We start from the raw sequence: 17177 nt of genomic DNA, 5'->3' as shown, positions 1-17177 counted from the left end.
ACTTCAAGGAATTCAAATCATCACATGTCATAAAGCATATCTTATCTTATCTGATCTGATCTTATAGGGAATTCCATTGTTCATAGCAGAGACATGGTGTACTGTACTTGTGTTATGCTAAATGCCAATGAAACGTCATAAGTTATTCAAAGCAGCAAGAAAATGGCACTGAGTGTGTTCCTTGTTTCTGTAACATGTAGCAGAGTTTGCTGGATTGAAACTAGGATGCTGTGTTTAATGGCATATGTCAAATATATATATATATGTGTGTGTGTGTGTGTGTGTGTGTGTGTGTGTGTGTTTATATGTATATGTATATGTCAATAGTGTCTTGTGGACTTTTATTAAAAGGGACAAGTATGTAATGTAATGATTAAAACCCCTCACTAGTTTATGTGACTAATTCATTTGACCTAAACTGACTACTTTTATTACTCATGGTGTAGAAATGTACCCAGACCAAAATTGGGTATCTATTTTGTTATACTGGTGAATAGAGCTATTTTCCCCTCTTTTCACTGACAGAAATGCTTACTCATGTCGAAATAATGGAAGATCAGGCAATGTAATGCTTGGTTGTGATTTCTGACATGTTAAATAGCCTATAAAAACACATGATTTAACATGGTAATGGAGCATGATAGCCATTTGGTTTCCCCATTAAGTTTTCTTCAGATTCAACGCTGCATATACCCTTATTTAATACAACCCACGAGCTAAAGTGCTACTCAGGCTTTATGGCCCCTTTTGTTTCATATTAGATGAGAAGGTTTACACTAAAACCAACTCTTTGGTATATACAGTGGGTTTAACAGTTAAGCATGCAGTAGGTAAATAAAATGTGACTAAAAGTATCCTGAAAATGAGAAAATAATTACTTGTAGCAGTTCCGCTGCGTTATAGTTGGCTCATTTTTGAGGAATAAGCTGGTGGTTTTGCATGTTTTAGCCCATTAACTACAAATTGCATGTACTACATATTACTGCTAATCGTTTTCTGAAGCATACCACATGTTTTTAGCTTGATTCCCTAGCATTCAGGCAGCCATTGCTTTCCATTAATTTCACTCAGGTACATGAAAATCAATTGGCACTGACTTAAAACATGCTTACAATAGATAATCAACAACAGTTTATAAACAATGCCTTTATTAATTGTCAAATATTTATGGGGATATAATATAACTGAGAACAGAGACAGAGACTGTTTATCATTGATGGTGCATTTGGGAATGCTCCAAAAAGAGAGATGTGTGGATGTCACAAGTGGGGATTTTTCCTAATCCTGATCTGAGCTTTTTAATATTGAGTACTCATTGATCATTTATTTATTTTTGATATATATATATATATGTGCACAATTCTAATGTAGCCTAAAGTAGGCTTACAGTAAAGCTAATATTGTATTGTAATGCAAAACATCACACAGCATTCTTTTTGACCTCAACAGAATCAGTAACATATGCTTTCAGCCTGTATAGTTTCACATAAGATATGAAGCAATCCTCCTGATCATCAAACACTGCGAATGTTATGACATGAGGCTGATTTAGGGCTGCTGTGTAGCACTCACAGCAGGGGATAACTCGTCACAGATTTTGCATACATATGGTGCACGTTCCTGGAACAGCAGCTAGAGTAAATATTATATTTATAGGATCACATCAGTGTGGCTACCCTATAGTTTCTATGCTGACATAAACAGACAGGCTGTTACATAAGAGAGGTAGTGAATGTAAATAGCAGAGGGTCAGCAGAGGAGTGACACAGCCAGTCACAGATGAGTGCCTAAGGAATGGCCGTGACATAACACAGAGGCCCTGAAGTCAATAGCACTTCATTATATCATTCTCATAGTGGACCAGTTACACGCACCATGCACCCAGATATCTGAATGAGAAACCCATAAATATGGTAGCAGCCTCTGTAGGTTTAAATGGACTCCGTATGATGATTATTTTGTTAATATAGGCTAAAATATGATTGGCAGGGCAGTGGGAATGATATTTGCTAATATAAATGTTACGTGCGAAATCTAACTGAATGTCAAGGTGCTAACAGCTGGAATTAGTCTGACAAGATAAGTAGACCTGTTCCAATCTGCATTCATCACATTTAACAAAAGGCTAGCTTGAAATGTCACTGTTTAACCTGTCAGCACCATTATTGTACTGTAATCCAGCACACGCATGTGTGTGTGTGTGAGATGTGTGTGCTCAAGACGTTAACACATTCTTTCCTTCCATGGAGAAAAGTCACTGTAGTTGTGAGTGGAAAAGAAGAGGCAGACCAAACCCTATGGAGTTACATAACAGTGACGTGGTTGCCTCTTTAGGCGTGCAGACGCTATTGTTGCGGTTGTTAAGCTGCTGAAGTGCAAAATCTACACAACAATGCCCATCTGAAATGAGATGCATGAGATGCAAGGTGTTCTCAAAGCCATGAACTCTGGTTTGCACTGTGCATTTCTATGAAAAGCATCATAATGCCAAGAAAAGTGATGCCCCTACTTATTACAATAACACTACACATCTCTATTTTTGGTTAATAACAACTAAATGGCCACCACACCCATTTTGTTTCATTTTAGCTCTTGTTTGTGGCTAAATGTCGGGTGTGGCTGTCAGGTATAATTTATGACCACACCTGAAACACAGTTCTAGTACAGAAATATTTCCACAGGTAACCATAGCAACAGCATGTATGTTTCAAGTTGCATTATTCATTTCCTGATGAAACTAACCACGTATTAAACTGATACCAAACATTAAAAACGTTAAATATAAGCATGCCAATAAGTTCAGAATTGTTCCAACATAGAAAATAATAGACATCCCTTTTAACTGTGGCATTCTTAGCCTCATTGCAAACCAGAGTTAGTTTATTTTCTTAACATACTGGGACATCTAATCAAGTGCTATAGAGAGCCACAGTCCTGATGCCACGTCTGGGCTAGCTTCTTTTCCACTTGCTCTCTCTACTTCCCAATGGCTTCTGTAGCTTGATGGAACCTTGCATTTATTTATAAATTGGATAAATTAGTATTTACGCCACATGCAATAAAAGATCCTCTCCAGACATATTTCAAGATAAAATACTCTACTTTGAATATTCCTTTGTATTGAATATATTTTTTTCAGAAAAAGGTTCAATTACCTTGTTAAAATCCCTATAATGACATCTACTCCTTCTCCTTCATTAAAAATTCCGGAGTCTATGAATTTGCAAATATTTTTCATTTTAATAGTTGAACTGCTGGACACAAGATGTCTCCTACTTCACTGTGAAGTCTGTTCTCAGTATATGACCACTGGAAACTTCAAGTTTCCACATCACACTTGTGCAAATTGAATATTGGACCAGGATTGGCTCTAAACTGCTTGTGATGTCACAAATCATGCTCGTAAGTATATGCATTAAATTCAGATTTTAGATGAGCTCAGAGAAACTTTCCAGCAGATGAATGTGAAAACGGCCTTCTAGTGTCCAACTGTAGTAACAATAAGCAAAACACATTTTTGAGTGGAAGGGAACAACATTAAAAGGTGAACAAAGTTAAACAACATTTTAACAAAGAACAATTTACATATCCATGATACCCATCACTGCTCCACTCCTTTTAACTTTTTACATCTATGCTGTCTATAAAAACAACAATGCTGTTCTGCTCCTCCTAATGTTACAGCTAAACCTGGACTAGCCACAGCTACTCAACTGTCAAGCTGGGTTCACTTTTGCTCTGTATCGCTTAATTGTCAGGATTTCACTTTTACACTGAAAACCTAACCACTGAATGGTTTGATGAGTATGAAAATGATGTGAATCATATGCTATGGTCTTAACAGTCACCAGATCTCAACCCAGTTGAACACCTGTGGGAGATTTTGGTGTGACGCGTTAGATAGTGCTCTCCACCACCATCATCAAAACACCAAATGAGGGAATATCTTTTAGAAGAATGGTGTTCATCCCTCCAGTAGAGTTCCACAGACTTTCTGTTGGTTTTCCTTTAATTTGTCACCTGTCTGTCTGTTCTGTATTTGAATATAAAGTGATGGTTCCGTCCACTTTCATTGTTATAATAACCAAACTGCATCAATGGTCAAACTGAGGAAATAAGTCCACCAAGATGATCTTGTACCCTGAAAAAAGGCTTGGAAGGTGATTGTAAAAAGCTTAAAAAGTTATGTAGTTCTTGGTCTGACAAATCTTTATATGGTATGGCCAATCATTTGGAAGCAGAAACAACAAAAACACTCCAGGTCAGGCCTGGTTATTACATGGATGGGAGACCGCCTGGGAATACCAGGTGCTGTATGTTTTTTCACTTCACTTCACACGCTGCTAACTCTTTGCTGTGTGTTCAGTCCCTGGGGCTGGAACATTTTACATTTTTTGAACTTGACTGGCTGTGACTTAGGAGCCCTAAGTTATTTTTGCAGTGTTATGTTTAGCACGCAAACAGGCACTGTTTAGCATTTCCTATACGCAAATTGGGAGTGACCATTGAGTCACTGTTCAGTGACAGATCTGTAACATGCACATAACAATTAATATATTCTGCATGTTGTCATTGACACTGATGTTCCCTCCCTCCTCCTCTTCTACAGACATTCCTATGAATACACAAACTCTTCTTATTTAAATTGAACAATGACACATGATTACACAACATCACAAGATCAGCCTGACAAACGATTCAGTCTCTGTCAACAGCGGTCGAAAATGATCTTGGATGTTCTGAAATTTCTGTTAAACAGTTCTATTAGTCAGTCACAATGTCAAGGAATGAATAAGTCTCCATTCTGACCTTTTGTTGTACGTTACAGTATCACCAAGTGAATTACATAATTTCCCCCCTTAAAAGATGACTTCCCTAATATAATAAGGCCTTCATCGGCTCATTTCATTTTCCTGCAATTTATTTCTTACATAACTTTAGTGCATGAAAGCAATTGATCCCCTTATGGAAAAACAACCTGATTTTTGCTATGAAGAATTGCACATAATTCCTTGGACAGTTGGATGGAAACATACAATATCTTAAAAGATTTTCTGCTTTTGCCAATCGCATGTATTTAACTTTCCAGATCAGTGTAGTTTGACATTATATCAAACCAGCTGTCAAGTTCATTGTTGGGGACAAAACTGAGCTGATGACTTTCAACTGATAACTTTGCCATTTGTTTTGATTTTCTTTACAGTGAAGCTTACCGCCTGTTAGTCCTGTTAGTCTTGTATTCAGTCCAGGCTCTTTGATAAATTTGCTTATTTCCACGAACTGAAAGTGAAAATTTAACATCAAAAACAAAAAAAGTTCCTTTTAAAGCGTATTCAGCGTCATATTCGTTTTTTTTTTCCCAGCGCAAATTTCATTTTGTAATTTTCCCATGTGAATATACAACATACTATGTCTGGTATGCAAGTTTTGGAGTCTCACATGCTTATTCGCGTCTTTTAATTGTGCTTAAATAGTAATTATCATTTTTCCTACAGGCCTTGAAGCTGTCATCTGACGCATGGGAAGTAGGTATGTGTGCGTGCGCGCGGGTGCGCGCGTGTGCAGGCTGATTGTAGTCTACTGTATGTTGAAGCATTCATAAATCTCTATCCAGCCAATGGGGAGGCTCATGTTAATCCCAGCTCGGTAAAAACCCGGTGTGAGTCCAGAGGCGGCTCTAATCTGAAGACAGAGTCAGTGGAGACACAGTGAGCGAGACATAAGGGGACTGGAAGTGTCTGTTTTGGAGATGCCCGGCACTCTTTTAAACTTTTCCATCACTTTATTGCATTTTGGAGGTTTTTAAAAGTTGCCCAGAAGCGGAGACAGAGAGAGAAACGCAGCTGTGCTGTCTGTTTAATCCATTTGATCCACAGTTATCCTCTCATCACCGGCTCTTCAGGGGGAATTGCGCTGCGCTGCTGTTCACATTATCCAGCCTGCACACCCTGTGGACATCTCGTTGAGTCCGGTCGTCATGTCCTCCGGTGATGCCTCGGATCTGAGTCGGCGGGTCAGCGTGCTTTCTTGGGATCAGGTGCGGCGCTTGGACTCCATCCTGGGAGAGAGCGTCCCCATCCACGGCCGAGGAAACTTCCCCACGCTGTCCGTGCAGCCCCGACAGATCGTTCAGGTGAGACCACCGTCTATCCATCAGTCTTATAATTTTTCACCACTCCTCTAATGTAATGTTTCAGGAGCGCACACGGCATTAATGTTAGAGAAATTAAAGTACTTCATTATCTCCACTTGGTGGTGAACAGAAATTTAGGAAGAAATGTAACTTTCATGTGTTTTAGTTAGAGTGGCGGACTGTATACAATATTAAATCTATCCCAAAATGTATGTTAACATCATACATCTAACTTTCCTACAGGAGATGCAGTTGTAATAGAATATGTATCTTATTCAGATAAGAAAACGGTGTGTAAATCACAAGTGTGCCATGGAAATTAGAGAAGTAAGTAAATTGTAAGTTAGAAGAAGGAAAATAATAGTCTTAAGCACATTAAAGTTGCTCCAGGTCTCCCCCCTCCACACACACACAAACACACACACGCACTGGAGACACGCTGACAGTCCAGGCACATATTTTCATTTTAACAAGCCATGAAAGAGCAAAGAGTGTAAGTAAGATGTGTTTTAGATTATATTTAACATGTTTCAAAATTAGGTGACATTGAGGACTTGTAATTCTTGTGGAGTGATGTATCTTTTGCTGGATGAGTCATTTCTAGAAAATTAACTAGTGAAATACTTTATAATCTGGAATTATATCATATCAAGTCATATGACATGTCATTAAGAGAGACTTTTCAGTGGATGTCAAAATGTCAAAAAGTAAACGGAACTCACTTGTTGCTCTAACAACGTGGATAAAAATAACTTCAGAGCAGCCTGAACCCTACAATATAACCCTTGCCTCTCTCAGCTTTGTGTGTTAACACATGAAAGGAGACTGCTACTGCTTTTTTCAAAGCACATTTGTGCGGTGCAGTGGTAAAGATTTGTGGCAGAGCTGATTACACTCAAAAAGACATTTGATCACTCATAGTCTTAACACAGACACAAGACTGGGGATGATCTAACACCATGACTGTAGTTTTCCACTAGCTCACTAATGCTTCTGCTCCTTAAGTCATTTTTTTCACAGCTCTTGTGAAAATGAGGGCAAGATAATGACTGAGCTAGTGAATATTTACTAGGAATGAAACATATAGGGGCTGTAATTTTCCTGGACATTATTTAAATGTATTTGCCTGTAATCCAGGTTCATATTTCTCTTGTGTGATTCATATTTTCTGTGATGATCCTGTGGGGAGGAAAGACCCTCACACACACACACACACACACACACACACACACACACACACACGCACACACGCACACACGCACACACATACACACACACACACACACACACAAACCATTTAAAGAGCCTCTATAATCAAGGAGGCCCCAGCCATCTGTACTGAACATCTCCACTAATGTCTTCCCTTCATTCCACAATCCTGTAGACATCAGGGACCCCAAACTGTTTTCTTTCCATGAACCAGAGTCCTTTTTAAGGGAATTTTTAAAGACTGGCTTCTGGAAATTTAGCCCACTACATACCCAATATCTGATGAGAGGCACCAAAGTCCTCTCTGTGTCTCCATAGTCCTCTCTGTGTCTCCATTATCTGTCCTGACACATGCTAACACATCAGCATATTGGATTTTAAGGCATTGTAGGGGACTAGCTTTACCCAAAAGTATCAAGATAAACATTTTAGAAATCTAGAGTTGGTTTTGACATATGGTGTGAGGATTTTAAGAAAATAAGATTTTTGTTGGTGAACTCAAATTAGCAGTGCAAAAACTTGCTAACGTGTTACAAAAACAAAAAAATGCTACATTTGAACTCTGTCGGAGAGAGTTTTTTTATGTATTCATATATATGAACTGACAATTAAAACTCAGGCAGTACAAGATTTCTATTCTAACAATTTCTATTTGTATCTTTTTAAGTTAATGCTAGTTGCCTACGCTTTAAATAATCTCCCTATCAAGGTAGGTAGTTCTGTCTATCTAACGATAACTTATACTGAAGGGTAACAACTAGTGTTTTTCAATGTCATAGCACTTTTACAAAAAAAGAACATATACCTTACATCACTGCTGACATTTTCTCAAAGCAAGCTGAACTGAACTTCGCTAGCATTGCGCACTAAGTACACTGCACAGTGATAACATTATTTTGACTAAAACAAGAGCAGTCACCATATGCAAGTTGATTTTCATACCATATGGACATGAATGGAAACCCGTGGCTGCCTTGAAGGAAGGAAAAACACATTCAGACATCTAAACCACCATGATATATTTTGGAAAACGGTTGCCAGTAATGTGAGGTATTCGTGATTCGTGGTAAATGGGCTAAAACATGCGAAACCATCAGTCTGCTTTTTTAATGTCGGTTATTTTTAGCATATGAGCCAGACAGAGCTGTCTACCTGAGACAGAAAGAGATGATTTCGTCATATACTGGGTAAGGTGACCAATGGATCACACTCCCCAGTAGCCAGAGGGGCCCCTCTTAGTGGTGGGTTTGTCTGAGGGCCACATTTAAATAACATCTGTTTGTGGTCTGGTTGTGGGTGAGCCATGGGAGCAGTGACGGAAAACTCTTAATGTTAGTGACACCCCTGTACTCTCCATTTCACTTAATGTCCATAGTCGTCAACCCAGAGTCAGAATATTTGGGGACTACACATGTTCACTCAGCTGGCCCTATATACATACCTGGTAGCATTATTTCACGTGATGATAAACACAGATATTTGATGCATGTGTCATAGTTTACATAATTTGTCGAGTGGTTTCGTGTGTGGGGGCGGAGGTATGGAGGCCAGTGTGTTTTTTTTGGCCACCAGAAGGGTCGTCTCTTATTCCAGCTCTGCAAGCTACAGTATCATATTTAAACAAAATTGTTGTGTCTACAGTACATGGTGGAGATAAGTTCCTTCCCTTTTTTCCTGCTCAGTGGTGTGTTTCACCATTGTGTGTTTTTTTTTTTTTAACTGGAAATAGTGCTCCACTTTCACGGATGGTAGTGAGTGGCCTGGATTTGGAGCAGAATGTGAGGAGTGGATTAGTGCCTGTAATAACACTGGGCTTGTGGGTCAGGCTTGACAACGTATCACTGTGGTAAGTGAAGACCAGTCGCCTGACTCTACTGCGGCCCTTGCCAGACTGTAAACCAAGTCTTCACTAGGCTATTGTTGAGATTGGGCAACATGAAGACACCACATGCTACCAATCTCCCTTGAGGAGGTAACCTGGGAATGTTCAGTTTAGACTGTTCGATAATGATTTTTATCTGGCAGTTTGTTTTCAATTCATAATTTTGCACATCTTTGTGTTTCTCAGAGATCAAACAGTGTGGACAGCAATGATGGTATTTCATTAGCTGGATTTTCCATTGGTGAGGTTGGAGTTTCTGTGGGTGGTGCTCTTTATCTTTTGGCTAAGCCCAAATAGCTAATGCTACTTACACATAACTTCTAAACAGAAACATGCATCAATTTCTGTGTGCCCAGGGCAGTAGCTACCATTAAGGGGACAGAGGTCACATTTTTGGTATTCTAGGATTTTGAGGATTTTAGCAGTCTGGAGGGAGGTAACATTCTACAATCAACAAAAAAGTAATAAATAGAACAGTATTCCCTTCCTCCCCAAAACGTTTTTAGTCTATGTATGGTATATATAGTATGGATGAGGCTTTGAAACAGCATTTAGAATTACTTGTTGAAAAAAAAAGAAAAATCCAAATAATAATAATAATAATTTTTAAAAATCTAAAGGGGGTTGTACATTGTGGGGACTTGGGCTCATGACCGTAGTATTTCAAAAATTGATTTAAAAGTATAGAGATAGAGTATAGATTTAAAAGATCCTACAAAAATGATTTTTATAGGATAAAACCTAATTGACATTATCAAACAAACAACAAATCAAAAAGTTTTTCAGAATAACGTCACTAAAACATTGCTATAATAAGAAGTCCATTTGATGAATAAGGATACGGTTTCAATGCTGAATTCAACACTGTACTCTTGCATGTAATGAATAAGACACATTTGAGTCAGCTCACTCATGGGTTCATATTGGCCCTTGAGCTGGTTGCAGGAGCTCTGACCAAGACTGGGAATAGCTTGATTTCACAATTAAATCACAAGACACTATCACAGTTAGAGGATATATAAGGATGGCTATTCTTACCACAGTATTCATTCTCACCAGTTTTATCTTACATAGCTAGCTCAAAAATTAAACACCACTGAAATCTCCCCAAATGGGTTCCTTGGATAAAATCCTATCAAACAGGTTTTAAGTTAAAAGTTTTAAGGGTCTGAGACATTAAAAACGTCTGTGAAATCAGGAAGCAGATGAACAAATCCCTCACTGAAAACATCCATCTCATAGCAGAGCAACAGCATCATATTTCACCCTGTGACTCACTCTGGTCCAAGCATACAGGTGAATTGACCACCCGTACATAGGAAATTCAAGGAAACCTTTCAAATCAAAGGAAAAACCATCATCATCCCCCGCTGCCTGCCAAGCTACTGTACGACTGACTGGCTGGGTTAGTTTTGGAGTGAATGCGAAGGTCAGGGACTCGTAACTCCTTATTCGCTGTCGCCATTTCCTTGGCAGAGGGATAATCTGACTCACTGCCCAGAGCTCTCATTGGCGTCCAGGGGACTATGGGCTGGTAAATGGCTGGTCATTTCAAACTGCCATAATAAAAAACACATTCAGGCCGCAGCTTAAATGAAATACTCAAGGAAACTATTGAGACTGGAGAGACTGTTATGTGTCGCCAAGGCGTTGTCAACACCAGACAGTCTGGTGTGTTTGCGGCTCTTTTTACAAGCATTTTTTTTTTGCTCCAACGTCGACGGAAGTGTCTCCCCTCGCTCAGCTCACCAGGTGCTGGTGCGTCATTTGGGAAATGTACTAGCTTGCTTTATGAGTGCTGAAGAACAGGGATGGTGGGGGTGGTGGAGCTTTGCTTCCTCAAATGTTCCTTTTGGGACCCCCAGACAGGCAGATTATGGCATGCTGTTAACTCGGACCAACTGTTTAAGTGTGAGGTCAGAGCAAATACTGCTGTGGGTTTCCCTTGCTGGATAGTTAAAGAAAATTCCATTTCTCTGAAGTGTTGTCTAGTTCCCTGTGAAACCCTGCACAGTTTCACTCAACAAAGCAGATGACCTTTTCTTACTGGGTTTTGGAGTTACATGGTTCCTTTGCTAAGCTTGGTTAAATATGGCTGAATAAATTACTTAGTGTTAATATTCTTGATGCGATTTTATCTTTTTGACCAGGGCTTAGGTGAAAGAAAATCAGCAGAAAAAGTTTGACTGTGGGAGAACTTGTTCTCTACATAGGTCTATTCATAAAAGTTTGCATTCAAACATGTTGCTTATATATCACAACCTTTAGTTTTAAAAATTGGTTCACCATTTTGGGAAATAAAAACTTATTTACTATCTTTCCAAGAGTGAGATAAGAAGATTGACACTAATTCCATGTCTGTGTTAAGTACAAGGCTGGAATCAGGATGTGGTTAGCCTAGCTTAGCACAAAGACTGGAAGCAGCCCAAAGTGAAAAATTACCTTTACCAACAACTCTAAAGCTATTTTTTTTCCTTTCCCTACTTTGTTTAATCTGTACAAAGAAAAAGGAAAAAGTCATGTGCTGTTACTTTGTCTTGACAAACAAGTTCTAGTACTTCTGTACAGCATCACCAGCTAACATGCTGGTAGACAGACACAGTCGTCATTTGGACTTTGTACAGGCACATTCCAGCACATAACTAACCCTACATCTTCAAATTTTTACACATTTCTCTTTGTGTGATGATTAAACAATAAGATATGTGTAAATGTTTCTAGGTGTATTTTTTCACTTTGGAGACCAAGCTAGCTGTTTTCCCCTGCTTCCAGTTTTTAAGATAATCTATGTTAAACACGTCCCACCTCCAGAGCTGTACTACACAGACATGAAATTGGCCCTCTTGTTGCACTCTTGGAAAGAAAGGGAATTACTCCTTTATTTAACATCAAGGATCTTTACCAAACATGCAATGGAAACACTTTACCAGTATGGGTTGTTACAAAAATGAGGTACCTGAAGAGTTTAGATGAAGACAAAGGAAGGGAACGGTAATTGTAACATAAAAATACCTTGCTTGTCTTACTTCCTTTAATCCTGTTTTCCACTTTAGTCACTACCTTAGCTGAAGTGACAACTAAATATACAAGAAGAATAACCTCTGATTGAAAAATATCATCAACTGCATGTGCTAATCACAAATTAGCAGGTATATCCTTTGTAACTATCAAGAAGCACCGCACCACTAAAAATGGATTTAGTGGATTCAGTTTACACCTTGAATTATCAAATCTTGGGCTCTAAAATAAATTCTGAAAGGATTACCTGGCTGGATAGATGTCAGTCTACTGACTGATAGCTGGTAGGTTATGAGCAAAACCCCTGGGCTCAATTAGAGTTGTCTAGCAGACAGCTGTGTTTTGGATTTCTTCAGTATTGGCCTTGTTTGGCCATTTTTCTCCCCTTAGTGTCATTTGAGTGATGCAACAGACAGGAAGCATAAACATCTCAGTTGTCTGTAGCTCAACAGTTTTCCCAAGCATCACTGTGGTGTAGCATGGTGTGTGTTCCAATAACCAGATAAATCTTTTCCTTGCCAAAGAGTGTTTATATGACAGCAAAGGATCACATTTTCTCAATATGGTTATAGGCTACAAGTTTAAAAGTTCACAGCTGAGCTGTTATTTTTTTCTCTTTTTAGTTAAGAGACTCTTACAGCAGACAAGCCCTGACTTGTCACTCTCCACAGCTTATCTCTGTTGTGCTGAAGTTGCTCCCATTTCATATAGGAAGAGATAGGTCTGCTAAATCAGCTATTCAACTCATTACTGGTGTACTGTACAGTATGTACATTAGGGCATTATCATCCCCCAGGCGACAGGATCAGTTATGGTTAATGATACCAGCCACTGAGTGGAGGATCACAGCCTTTAAGCAGCCGCTTTTCTGACAAAATGTCCTTAAGCAAAAATACTGAAACCCTACCTGCTTCAGTAATTTGCCTCTGCCTTCAAGTGGCTTTCCCAGACAGACTCTGCATATAGCTTCTGCATTCACCTGCCATAAAATAGTTTTAAAAATGCTCAAATCCTGCAGACTGTTTGCTATAGTCAGGTGTCTTATATTTAACATTCTACTTAAAAGTTCAAGCAGTAAAACAATGTGTGGAAAGGCATATTTCATTAACTTGTTTTACCACATGGCTTTATAATTCATACTAAACTTATAAAGTCCAATTGTTTTTTTTTTTAGACTTTTTGTTTGGAATTAATTTACTCTTTCCTTTTTTCTGACATCAATTCAGATATCTAGGCACAAAGTATATTAGACTAAACCACCACCAAAAAAATAGGAATTTGTTCATGCCTCATTATGCTTTCTGTTTTCATTACTATTAAATTTCCCTCAAGCTTTATTATGTCCCGTGCTTGAAGTGGAAAAAAATAAGTGCCAGTACTCCCCCTATTCACATGTTGGCGTGTGTATCGGCTGGTACCAGCAAATCATTAAGTCATTTTAAAATTCATAAATGTAATATAGCCTATCCTGCTTTTCATGGCAAGGGGTTTGGAAGCTATGCTTTGATCAATGCTAGCCTTGTTGTTAGCCACTTTAAGGGTAGTAGTGCTAGCAGTAACATTAGCTTGATTATCTGTTCCATCATCATTGCGATTGTGTTGAAAGGACAAGCAAGACGAGAAGTAAGATGTAAGAGCAGCAGAAGGTGCAATTGAACTTTTCTTACTCTCTTGCTCCTTGTGTTTTAAAGTTTCCTGTGTCAGGCTCTTCTGATTGTTAACTTTTTGTGGATACCCATCACTCAGGTTTTCTTCCATGTCTCTGTATCTTTTAGGTGGTCAGGGCTCGACTGGAGGAGCGGGGCGTGGTGGTGCGTGATGTCAAGCTAAATGGCTCGGCAGCCAGCCATGTGCTTCACCAGGACAATGGCCTTGGCTACAAAGACCTGGACCTGATCTTCGGCCTTAGTCTGACTGACGACAAAACGTTCCGGCTGGTGAAAGACGTGGTGCTTGACTGCCTGGTGGACTTCTTGCCTGAAGGGGTGTGCAGGGAGCGAATTACAGCCCTCGCCCTGAAGGAGGCGTACGTCCAGAAACTGGTGAAAGTTTGCAATGAGACGGACCGTTGGAGCCTCATCTCGCTGTCCAACAACACCGGCAAGAACGTGGAACTGAAGTTTGTGGACTCCCTGCGGAGGCAGTTTGAGTTCAGTGTTGACTCCTTCCAGATCACTCTGGACTCGTTGCTGCTCTTCGACCGCTGCTCGGAGACGGCCATGTCTGAAACCTTCCACCCCACAGTGCAGGGGGAGAGCATGTATGGAGACTTTGAGGAAGCTTTGGGTCACCTTCGCTCCAGGACTATCGCCACCCGCAGCCCAGAAGAGATCCGGGGCGGCGGGCTGCTCAAGTACTGCCACCTGCTGGTGCGAGGCTTCAGGCCATCCTCGGAGGCTCAGATAAAACAGATGCAGCGCTACATGTGCTCGCGCTTCTTCATCGACTTCCCCGACATAAACGAGCAGCATAGGAAACTGGGGGCGTATCTGCAGAACCACTTTGCGGGCATGGAGCACAAGCGCTACGATTACCTGGTGACGTTGAGGCGGGTGGTGGATGAGAGCACTGTGTGTCTGATGGGCCACGAGCGCAGACAGACGCTGGCACTTATTTCCGCACTGGCGCTGCGAGTAATGGCCGAACAGAATGCTATCCCTGCTCTGTCCAACATCACCTGCTACTACCAGCCCGCTCCCTATGTCAGAGACGTCAACTTCAGCAACTACTATGTGGCACAAGTTCAGTCACCAGTGCCTACATGCAGTAACTCTTATCAGACATGGCTGCCTTGCAGCTGAGCAATGACTTGTAGGATGTCTGGAGAGCTTTACGGTTTATCTTTACATTGTTGTAAGCTGAGCATTTCATTTGAGTGCTGGGTTCCTCTGTAGCAATGTGGCTTTTTTGGTTTGAGGCCCAACGTGAACAAAAAGGAATAATGTATCTTTTTTTTGCCAAATCTTATATCAAAACAATTCCACTAAGTTATATTGATTAATACTGCTGTAAAAATAAAATCTCATTCGAGCCATTATAATTATACCCTTTTTTCTGTTGTCACTTCATAACCAATGTGGACATGTATGGAAAAATATGAAGGGTTGATATGTGACGGAGGAACTTTGTTAGTTCTGTTTCTTGTCGGATGGAGGCTTGTATTGGGTCTGAAATGTAAATACTTGGTAAGAAACCAGAAAGCTGTTTTTTTGTTCTGTCTGTGGTTTCGACTGACCTGCCTAGGAGGGAAAAGGACCAAAGAAGTACTTTCTTGTGTAGCATGACAAAGACTGTATGTGGTTCCAAGTGCCTGAAACTGACCAATGTCTTTATAGTAGTTGCTATGTCAGAATTGTTTTTGAATCTTTTTCATCCAGGTTACTGTACATTTCTATATCCAAGGTCAGGGTATTTGTTTTTAAAATCATTAAAACATGTCAAAATGGAATGATGTGGCACATTGGTCTTTCTTTACGTTCTGTACCAAGTTCATAGACGTAAGACAAGGAAAAAACTGTTTTAATATGCTCCAGTTGACTCAAATTAGTCTGAGGATTGCATTCTCTGTATCTCACTGTCTCAGTTTCTGTGCCTCTAAAGATCTCTCTCCGTCTATCTTTCCTTATCTTTCTTGATCACACACAAACTCCTCAGTGTGTTGTCTGTGTTCCATCAGCCAGACACTGACTGGCCTGACACAAACACTCACTTGTTCAAGCCCTGTGCATTTTTTTCCCTGAGAAACGGATTCCCCTGAGCTCAAGCCCATACATTAGCCATTTCCTTCCACTTGTGCATCCAACAAGGGGTTTCCTTGGCCTCATTCAGAAAGGGGAGATTGCTGCTGCTTGTCTTGGATGAGTTGCGCTCTGAGAAGGCAGCTGAGGACCAGGTGGTGAAATGGGACTGCTGGCTTTTCAGCAAATGTAATGATGCATTCCAGCACTTTTCTTCCTGGATGATCAAAACAGTTCAGTATTTCATCCTCACTTAGACCAGCATTTCTCCTGCTATGTCATTTTATCCTAATTACTTTTGCATGGGGGACGACTTCTTGAGATTTAGTAGAGCATGAAATGGCATCTAGCTGGGACACACCTGCTTACTATTGCTTCTGATGGAGACAGAAAGCACTATGCTGTAAAGCAGTGCTGCAACACTTGAGTGAAGCGCTCACTAATTTCTCTATAAAAGTTCATTTGGAAGGAAAGCGACTGTCAGAATGATTAAGGGGGCGAGATATAAATGCGACAAGGGAAATTTTCCTCCATGGGCTAGCTGTCAGACTTGTCTCCAAACTGCTACAGAAACACTCTAGGAAACATAGGGCAGCCCTGGGGAGTTCCATTGGCATAAACACACAATGAAGTCACATCTGAGACGGCGCTTGTCTTATCTTTAACAAACCAGTGATTTCTACGCCTGGTGGCCAGACCTCAAGAGTCATCCAGAGAGCTGTTAGGAGCATCTTTAGAAATGTGTAATATTAATTAACAAATTACAGCAAGTTGTAAATGTACTGAAAGCTTAGTTGAAATCCCCACAATTAATCTGAATAAAACCATCTTTGAAATTTTTATCACACTAGCAGCAAGGCTCCAGGGATGGCAATGCCTGTCTGTCCACCATCCATGTCAGTCAGTCCAACACTTTGGTCCAGCCTGAAATAGCTCAACAACTGTTGAATGGATTGCCATAAAAGTTTGTAGAGACTTTAATACTATCCAGAGGATGAATCCTAATTCCTTGATATTTCATCTAATGCCACCAGCACATCAAGTTTTAGCTGAGAAATATCTCAACATCTGGATGGATTAGCACAAAAATTTGGTACAGATATTCATGGTTTGTATACAATTAATCCAAATGACTTTGCTGATTCCGACTTTTCTTCTTGTGCCACCATGAGGTTGACATTTGTGGTTTTGCGTGAAA

General features: G+C 40.0%; 1 protein-coding gene across 2 annotated transcripts; it reads left to right on the top strand.

The window, feature by feature from the left end:
- Positions 1-5516: 5516 nt before the first annotated feature.
- tent5bb (terminal nucleotidyltransferase 5Bb) lies at positions 5517-15690 on the top strand. 2 transcript variants are annotated; one of them, XM_044336753.1, is made up of 3 exons: positions 5517-5708; positions 5903-6133; positions 14018-15690. In XM_044336753.1, the coding sequence occupies exons 2-3, from the start codon at positions 5978-5980 to the stop codon at positions 15041-15043; spliced, it is 1182 nt and encodes a 393-aa protein (XP_044192688.1). In that variant the 5' UTR covers positions 5517-5708; positions 5903-5977; the 3' UTR covers positions 15044-15690. The 2 variants fall into 2 exon arrangements, with proteins under 2 accessions (XP_044192688.1, XP_044192687.1); XM_044336752.1 differs by having other exon boundaries at positions 5877-6133.
- The last annotated feature ends 1487 nt before the right edge of the window (positions 15691-17177 follow it).

This window comes from Thunnus albacares, chromosome 19, assembly GCF_914725855.1.
Source record: "Thunnus albacares chromosome 19, fThuAlb1.1, whole genome shotgun sequence".
Taxonomy (NCBI): Eukaryota; Metazoa; Chordata; class Actinopteri; order Scombriformes; family Scombridae; genus Thunnus; species Thunnus albacares.
Note: the sequence above shows the minus strand (reverse complement) of the source record. Positions and strands in the feature narration are given on the sequence as shown.